The sequence below is a fragment of the Phlebotomus papatasi genome, chromosome 3, assembly GCF_024763615.1.
Source record: "Phlebotomus papatasi isolate M1 chromosome 3, Ppap_2.1, whole genome shotgun sequence".
Classification (NCBI taxonomy): Eukaryota; Metazoa; Arthropoda; class Insecta; order Diptera; family Psychodidae; genus Phlebotomus; species Phlebotomus papatasi.
In genome coordinates, this window is record NC_077224.1 from 16,341,082 (window position 1) to 16,350,749 (window position 9,668).

At 38.4% G+C, this 9,668-nt stretch overlaps 1 protein-coding gene across 1 annotated transcript; it reads left to right on the top strand.

The window, feature by feature from the left end:
- The first annotated feature begins 3,750 nt into the window (after positions 1 to 3,750).
- Positions 3,751 to 9,191, top strand: LOC129805203 (uncharacterized). Its single transcript, XM_055852971.1, has 2 exons — positions 3,751 to 6,769; positions 7,051 to 9,191. The coding sequence occupies exons 1-2, from the start codon at positions 3,751 to 3,753 to the stop codon at positions 9,189 to 9,191; spliced, it is 5,160 nt and encodes a 1,719-aa protein (XP_055708946.1).
- Positions 9,192 to 9,668: the final 477 nt, after the last annotated feature.

Genomic DNA, 9,668 nt, shown 5'->3' on the forward strand with positions numbered 1-9,668 from the left:
ATCTGCCCTAAAAACCGTAATTCTCAATATTTCTGGATGAAATTCACACAGAATACTTGAAATGGTCCTACTAATTGATTTCCGTTGCAGAATTTGCAAAATCTCGACAAAAAATTTTTTGACCAAAAAAATCGATAGGCTAACCCCTTACAGTTTTTTCAAAAAATCGAAAATCTGCCCTAAAAACCGTAATTCTCAATATTTCTGGATGAAATTCACACAGAATACTTGAAATGGTCCTACTAATTGATTTCCGTTGCAGAATTTGCAAAATCTCGACAAAAAATTTTTTGACCAAAAAAATCGATAGGCTAACCCCTTACAGTTTTTTTTAAAAAATCGAAAATCTGCCCTAAAAACCGTAATTCTCAATATTTCTGGATGAAATTCACACAGAATACTTGAAATGGTCCTACTAATTGATTTCCGTTGCAGAATTTGCAAAATCTCGACAAAAAATTTTTTGATCAAAAAAATCGATAGGCTAACCCCTTACAGTTTTTTCAAAAAATCGAAAATCTGCCCTAAAAACCGTAATTCTCAATATTTCTGGATGAAATTCACACAGAATACTTGAAATGGTCCTACTAATTGATTTCCGTTGCAGAATTTGCATAATCTCGACAAAAAAATTTTTGACCAAAAAAATCGATAGGCTAACCCCTTACAGTTTTTTCAAAAAATCGAAAATCTGCCCTGAAAACCGTAATTCTCAATATTTCTGGATGAAATTCACACAGAATACTTGAAATGGTCCTACTAATTGATTTCCGTTGCAGAATTTGCAAAATCTCGACAAAAAATTTTTTGACCAAAAAAATCGATAGGCTAACCCCTTACAGTTTTTTTAAAAAATCGAAAATCTGCCCTAAAAACCGTAATTCTCAATATTTCTGGATGAAATTCACACAGAATACTTGAAATGGTCCTACTAATTGATTTCCGTTGCAGAATTTGCAAAATCTCGACAAAAAATTTTTTGACCAAAAAAATCGATAGGCTAACCCCTTACAGTTTTTTCAAAAAATCGAAAATCTGTCCTAAAAACCGTAATTCTCAATATTTCTGGATGAAATTCACACAGAATACTTGAAATGGTCCTACTAATTGATTTCCGTTGCAGAATTTGCATAATCTCGACAAAAAAATTTTTGACCAAAAAAATCGATAGGCTAACCCCTTACAGTTTTTTCAAAAAATCGAAAATCTGCCCTAAAAACCGTAATTCTCAATATTTCTGGATGAAATTCACACAGAATACTTGAAATGGTCCTACTAATTGATTTCCGTTGCAGAATTTGCAAAATCTCGACAAAAAATTTTTTGACCAAAAAAATCGATAGGCTAACCCCTTACAGTTTTTTCAAAAAATCGAAAATCTGCCCTAAAAACCGTAATTCTCAATATTTCTGGATGAAATTCACACAGAATACTTGAAATGGTCCTACTAATTGATTTCCGTTGCAGAATTTGCAAAATCTCGACAAAAAATTTTTTGACCAAAAAAATCGATACGCTAATCCCTTACAGTTTTTTCAAAAAATCGAAAATCTGTCCTAAAAACCGTAATTCTCAATATTTCTGGATGAAATTCACACAGAATACTTGAAATGGTCCTACTAATTGATTTCCGTTGCAGAATTTGCATAATCTCGACAAAAAAATTTTTGACCAAAAAAATCGATAGGCTAACCCCTTACAGTTTTTTCAAAAAATCGAAAATCTGCCCTGAAAACCGTAATTCTCAATATTTCTGGATGAAATTCACACAGAATACTTGAAATGGTCCTACTAATTGATTTCCGTTGCAGAATTTGCAAAATCTCGACAAAAAATTCTTTGACCAAAAAAATCGATAGGCTAACCCCTTACAGTTTTTTCAAAAAATCGAAAATCTGCCCTAAAAACCGTAATTCTCAATATTTCTGGATGAAATTCACACAGAATACTTGAAATGGTCCTACTAATTGATTTCCGTTGCAGAATTTGCAAAATCTCGACAAAAAATTTTTTGACCAAAAAAATTGATAGGCTAACCCCTTACAGTTTTTTCAAAAACTCGAAAATCTGCCCTAAAAACCGTAATTCTCAATATTTCTGGATGAAATTCACACAGAATACTTGAAATGGTCCTACTAATTGATTTCCGTTGCAGAATTTGCAAAATCTCGACAAAAAATTTTTTGACCAAAAAAATCGATAGGCTAACCCCTTACAGTTTTTTCAAAAAATCGAAAATCTGCCCTAAAAACCGTAATTCTCAATATTTCTGGATGAAATTCACACAGAATACTTGAAATGGTCCTACTAATTGATTTCCGTTGCAGAATTTGCAAAATCTCGACAAAAAATTTTTTGACCAAAAAAATCGATAGGCTAACCCCTTACAGTTTTTTCAAAAAATCGAAAATCTGCCCTAAAAACCGTAATTCTCAATATTTCTGGATGAAATTCACACAGAATACTTGAAATGGTCCTACTAATTGATTTCCGTTGCAGAATTTGTAAAATCTCGACAAAAAATTTTTTGACCAAAAAAATCGATAACCCCTTACAGTTTTTTCAAAAAATCGAAAATCTGCCCTAAAAACCGTAATTCTCAATATTTCTGGATGAAATTCACACAGAATACTTGAAATGGTCCTACTAATTGATTTCCGTTGCAGAATTTGCAAAATCTCGACAAAAAATTTTTTGACCAAAAAAATCGATAGGCTAACCCCTTACAGTTTTTTTTTAAAAAATCGAAAATCTGCCCTAAAAACCGTAATTCTCAATATTTCTGGATGAAATTCACACAGAATACTTGAAATGGTCCTACTAATTGATTTCCGTTGCAGAATTTGCAAAATCTCGACAAAAAAATTTTTGACCAAAAAAATCGATAGGCTAACCCCTTACAGTTTTTTTAAAAAATCGAAAATCTGCCCTAAAAGCCGTAATTCTCAATATTTCTGGATGAAATTCACACAGAATACTTGAAATGGTCCTACTAATTGATTTCCGTTGCAGAATTTGCAAAATCTCGACAAAAAATTTTTTGACCAAAAAAATCGATAGGCTAACCCCTTACAGTTTTTTCAAAAAATCGAAAATCTGCCCTAAAAACCGTAATTCTCAATATTTCTGGATGAAATTCACACGGTGTTAACGACTTAATTCAAATTTAAAAAAAAAAGAGAAAAGAAAGAAGATATTGAACTTTGAAAGGTTTATTGGAAAGCCTATTGTTGAAGGGAGCGACCTCTGCCTTAATTTTCTCTCCCTAATTTTTTCTCTCTCTCTTTGATGTCTGGCGAAAACAAAACACCATTTTTTCTATCGCGCAATTAAATCTAAAAATATCATTAGATTATCAAAACTTTTGCTGTTGAATTTAATTGAATTATAACCATAAAAGACTTTACGAAATATTGTTAATGGAATTTGTGAAGAAATATAAGTGAAGTGTGAAAAAATCTGATTTTATTATCCACCCTCATATATCGACGCAAGACACTGGGAAAAATTTGATCCTCCTTCACACGGATAATAGCTCTGCCACTGATTTATCGTAATATTCCAGGTTAGTCCCCAACATTTGATCCTCCTTCACACGGATAATAGCTCTGCCACTGATTTATCGTAATATTCCAGGTTAGTCCCCAACATTTGGACCTTCGCCCGTGAGGCGCAAGAGTGACGCCTCGTGAGAAGAATTGCGAATTTTCGTCCGCCATATTTAGAGGAAATTTTACACAGAGTGCTAAGATGTCTTTGGTAAAAGTCAGAGGAGGCTACAAAAGCACACTCACATCGATCACAAATTTCTTGGAAAGTTTGGAGGAGAGTCCTCAGGCTCTTTCTCAGCCAGACCTTCGTGCGGAACTGGAATCCAAGCTGGTTATTATCGAGAAGCTTCAGCCAAAATACCGAGATGTTCAAAGAGCCATAATTGCTGAGAAGACAACGCAAGAAGATAAAGCGCAAGAAGAAGAAGATTTTGTGAACTTCTGTCAAGATTGTGACGATATCGAGGCCCGTCTTGTAAAGCTAATTACGGATTTGAAGCTGAAGCAAGAAAAGATTGATGCAGCAACTGTAAGATACAGTCCGACGAAGATGTTTGAGCTCATGCGAGAGGACAGGAAGTCTCAAGAACAAGTTCTTGAGCGACTGATGAGGGAACAACAAAACACTCTGAAGACAATTGTTGGAGAATTTGCCAACATAGTGTCAGAACAGGCTGTGAGTTCCACTCCATCTACTCCACAAACGCCTCCACAGGGTTCAGTTCCTGCGGTAAAGTTGGAAGCAATTACAGTTCCAACATTCGACGGGAAGTACACCAAGTGGACAGATTTCAAGAGTCTTTTCATCAGCATTGTTCATGAGAATCCGAATTTGCCAGATTCTCAAAAGTTCCATTATTTGAGAAAAGCTCTCGTGGGTGATGCAACGCAATCCATCGAGCACATCGATGTACGAGGAGAGAATTACACTGAAGCTTGGGAAGCAGTACAGGAGAGATTTAACAACAAGATGAACATCGTCTCAAGCTACCTGGATGCCTTCCACAAGCAACCATCGGTTACTACGCCATCTTGGGAGAAGCTCCGTAAGTTGCATGACACTTCCAAATGCATCCTCAAATCTTTGAAGTCCATTGGGGTATGTATAACTGGGTGGGATCCTTGGATCATCTTTATACTCACTCAAAAGCTTGATCATGAGACTCAATCCGAGTGGGCAAAAATAAATACGGATCCCTCAGAGCTTCCCACTTGGGAAAGATTTGACAAGTTTCTTTCTGGGAGATGTCGAGCATTGGAAATGTGTCCATCGATCAACACCACTTCTAACGTAAAGAAAAATTCCAAGAATGTTGTAACCAATAGCAAAAGTTCTCTCGCTCACATGGCTGCCGTTGATAGCACAAAAGAATTGTGCACCGTTTGCTCAAAGTCGAGTCATAAGTTGTACAAATGTGAGACTTTTAAGTCGCTTCCAGCGGTAAAAAGGCTCTCAATTGTACGTAACTTGAACATTTGCGTGAATTGTATCGCGGATAAACACAATCTCGATCAATGTAAATATCCATCGTGCAGACATTGCAAAGAGAAGCATAATTTCTGGCTTCACGACGCGTACGAAGGGGGTGTGGAAAAGTCTACCGCTCATAATCTTCAGGTTCAGGAAACCACTCAGGCGGCTCCTTCTCAATCTGTTTCGCGAGAAAAAGAGTCTACTGTTGATGGTAAAAATTCCATTGTGAATGCTGGAGTGGGGGTGACAGCCCAACTCAAGGGAAGGCGCGTGATGATAAAAACTGCTCGAATTTTAGTCTATGACGTCCACAACCAACCGCATGTTTGCAGGGCATTTGTAGATGAGGGTGCGCAGGGTGATTTTATCTCGGAAAGGTTATGCGGGATCTTGGGTCTGAAGAAGTATCCGATCAATGAAGTTGTCAATGGTTTGGAATACCAACAGTCAAGTCCGCGTTTTGCCGTTGAGGCCAAAATTGCGTCACGTCTCACTATGAATCCACATAAATTGTGGTGTCGCGTTGTCGGTAGAGTGTCAGTTGATCTTCCTAACTGGCCAATCCAAGAAAAGGATCTTTCTATTCCAAAGGGCTTTGATCTCGCAGATCCTCTATGGTTCAAGACGGAAAGAATTGATATCCTTATTGGGGGTTTCCTATTGAATGAAATTCTTTACGACAAAACGCACAAATTGGGTGAGGGATTGCCATGCTTGAAGAGCAGTGAATTTGGTTGGATGTTGTTTGGCGGTTGGAATGTTGAAACCCCTCAGAACATTGCTTGTGGTGTTACCACGTTCGCGAGAATTGAAAAGACTTTCAAAGATTTTTTCGAATCTGAAGAAGTAGGGTCAGATCAAACTGAAAAATCGCTTACTGAAGAACAGGAAGAAGTCGAGAAGTTGTTTGTAGACACTACCATTCGTACAAATGAAGGTCAATTTGAGGTACACATTCCACTAAAAGATGAATACAAGAACTTGGAGAATAACCGCGATAAGGCTTTACAAATGCTTAAGAGAGCAGATAGACAATTGGATAAAGATCCAGAGCTCAAAGTGGAGGTTCAGAATATTTTCCAAGAATATAAAGATGAAGGAATTATTGAGCCAGTCCCTGATGTTGATTTGGACAAGCCGTCTTATTATGCTCCATATCATTTTGTAGTCAAGAGAAAAGCGGCCTCGACTAAGGTACGTCCGGTTTTTAACTTCAGTTCGAAATCAGCGTCTGGCATGAGCCTTAATGATGTCATAAAAGTTGGACCAGTCGTCCAACCCGATTTGCTCTCCAGTCTTTGGGGGCTCCGTCGCTACGCAAAAGCTGCTGTTTGTGACTTTGTGAAGATGTTTCTTCATGTACTAGTAACGCCAGCCCATCGCGATTTCCAAAGATTTTTGTTGCGCGATGTCCCGAACGGTCCGATAAAAGATTACAGATTTCGCACTTTGTGCTTCGGAAATTCCGCTTCACCACATTTGGCTACGCGTTCAACGATACAACTGGCAAATGATGTCGGAGAAAAGTATCCGAAAGCAGCTAACGTGATTAAGTTCCATACTTATATGGACGATTGTCTGTTTTGCGCCCAGACCATTTCAGAACTTCTTGAGATACAATCTCAATTGATTGAGATGTGTGCTACAGCTAAGTTCAAACTTTCAAAGTGGCATTCTAATGCCACAGAAATCCTTCAAGCAGTTAATGCTTGTTCTGATGATTCACAACCGGTTAGTTTGTCAGGTGAGGAAATCAAAACGCTAGGTCTTTCATGGAACACTTTAACAGATACTTTCTGTTTCCATGTAGCATTCGAGTTTGATGAGTCCACTGCGACTAAACGTACGATTTTGTCGGTAATAGCGCGTATTTTCGACCCAATGGGGTTAATAAGCCCAATTGTAGTTGTGGCAAAGATGCTACTCCAACTAGTTTGGAAAGCAAATTTGGACTGGGATGAGCCTGTCCCCGAAGAGTTAAATATGAAGTGGATAAATTTCACGTGTGACTTACCAAAATTCAAGATATTGAAATCCCAAGATGGGCAGCGAGTATTCAATTTGCGGTTCAAGAACAATTGCATGTGTTCTGCGATGCCAGTAAACTGGCATACGGTGTCGTGATTTATCTGGTAGTTCAGGATTCTCACGGAAACCAGAGCGCGAAAATGTTAACCGCAAAGAGTAAAGTTTCACCAATTAAAGAGAAAACTATACCTAAGCTTGAGCTATGTGCAGCACATTTGGGTGCACGCCTTTTGCGACGTGTTCAAGATTCACTGAAGATCGATTCCAATCAATGTTTTTGTTGGACTGATGCTAAAGTAGTTTTGGGTCAGATTTTTTCTAATCGAAGCCAAGAAGTTTTTGTTCGTAATCGCGTAAAGGCCATTCATGAGATCTCCGTTCCCATTCAATGGAGATACGTGCCAACACAGGATAATCCTGCGGATATTTTGTCGAGGGGTTCGACTCCTGAGAGATTGGCATCATCGTCCCTTTGGTGGAATGGGCCTGAATGGTTGGTGCGGGGGGAAGATTCCTGGCCAGAGCCATATCAACAAGGTGGACAAGAAGATCCAGTGATACTTTCTGTTGCTGTACAACGACCTGCTGATAATATGACCAAGGAACATGAGTTCCACGAACATATTCTCGCAACTGCATCGAATTGGACAAATGCCAAAAAGCTGGCAGCTCTGATTATGCGACATGATTTCAAGGAGAAATTTGACGAAGACAAAGCCATTGCTGCTGAATTTTCATTTGAGGAACTTCTGACCGCGGAAAATTGTCTCATCAAATGGGATCAGCAGATCAATCTGCACGAAATTTATGATGGACTTAAAAGATCTAATTTCAAGGGAAAGAAGGGACCTCATATTTGCCGACAGTTAAGACCTTTCCTGGATGATAAGGAAGTTATGAGGGTGGGGGGTCGTATACAAGAATCCGAAGAGGACTATGATGCCATTCATCCGCGTATTATTCCAAAAGGGAAGCTCGCTGAAATGATTGCTAAGCATGAGCACATCGCTTTGCTACATGCTGGCCCAAGTGCATTAATTTGCTCTCTAAGACGTAAATTTTGGCCTCTTGGAGGTAGATACTTGGTGAGAAAAATCACTCACTATTGTAACGTTTGTTACCCGTTCAAAGTCAAGCTCGAAAACCAAGTCATGGGAAATTTGCCCCGACCAAGAGTTACATTGGCACGAGCATTCCGTTCAGTGGGAATTGATTTTGCAGGCCCGTTCAATATTAGAGTAGATTTATCCTCCCGAACAAGGACTCAAAAAGTATACGTGTGTGTGTTCGTTTGCATGGGCGTTAAAGCTGTTCACTTAGAAGTAGTGAGTTCTATGACGACAGAAGCATTCATTGCTGCTTTTCGCCGATTTGTGAGTCGCAGAAATGTCCCAGCTGAAGTCTACACCGACAATGGTAGAAATTTTGTAGGCGCAGCCCGCGAGTTTCAACGTTTGCTATCTCAAGCTATATCTCAAAGAGAAGTACGAGATTCAACCGTAAATCTTGGCGTTCAATGGCATTTCCAACCTCCATCAGCTCCACACCACGGAGGCTTATATGAAGCCGCTGTAAAATCCATGAAATACCATTTGAAACGGGTAATGGGAGATGTGATCCTTAATTTTGAAGAGTTTCTGACTGTGATTAATCAAATCGAGGGTACATTAAATTCAAGACCACTCACACACTTGTCTGAGGATCCTTCAGATCCACTGCCATTGACCCCTGGGCATTTTTTGACTTTAGCTCCGCTAAACCAATTGCCTGATCCTGATGTGACTGAACTTCGTTCCAATACCCTGAGCAGATGGCAACTTTGCCAAAAACTGTATCAGCATTTTACTAAGCGCTGGCAAAATGAATATCTACAGACTTTGCAACAGCGGGGGAAGTGGACGGAAGTTAAGAAAGATTTATCCGTTGGAGATGATGTCTTGTTGATTGAAGAAGGATTAGTCGATCCGAAGTGGTTCAAGGGACAAATATCGAAGATATATCGTGGTCCTGATGGTCACGTTCGAACGGTAGATATTTCCACAGAGAAGGGCACATTTACCCGCCCAATTACAAAGATTGCTAAATATCCAACAGAGAAAATCTGGGGATCGAAGACCCCAAACTCCCCCCGGGAATAATGTTAACGACTTAATTCAAATTTAAAAAAAAAGAGAAAAGAAAGAAGATATTGAACTTCACACAGAATACTTGAAATGGTCCTACTAATTGATTTCCGTTGCAGAATTTGCAAAATCTCGACAAAAAATTTTTTGACCAAAAAAATCGATAGGCTAACCCCTTACAGTTTTTTCAAAAAATCGAAAATCTGCCCTAAAAACCGTAATTCTCAATATTTCTGGATGAAATTCACACAGAATACTTGAAATGGTCCTACTAATTGATTTCCGTTGCAGAATTTGCAAAATCTCGACAAAAAATTTTTTGACCAAAAAAATCGATAGGCTAACCCCTTACAGTTTTTTCAAAAAATCGAAAATCTGCCCTAAAAACCGTAATTCTCAATATTTCTGGATGAAATTCACACAGAATACTTGAAATGGTCCTACTAATTGATTTCCGTTGCAGAATTTGCAAAATCTCGACAAAAAATTTTT

Coding starts and splice junctions, on each gene's coding strand:
- LOC129805203 (XM_055852971.1), top strand. CDS start 3,751: ATGTCTTTGGTAAAAGTCAGAGGAGGCTACAAAAGCACACTCACATCG. Junction 6,770..7,050: donor ACAACCGGTTAGTTTGTCAG/GTGAGGAAATCA, acceptor CCAAAATTCAAG/ATATTGAAATCCCAAGATGG.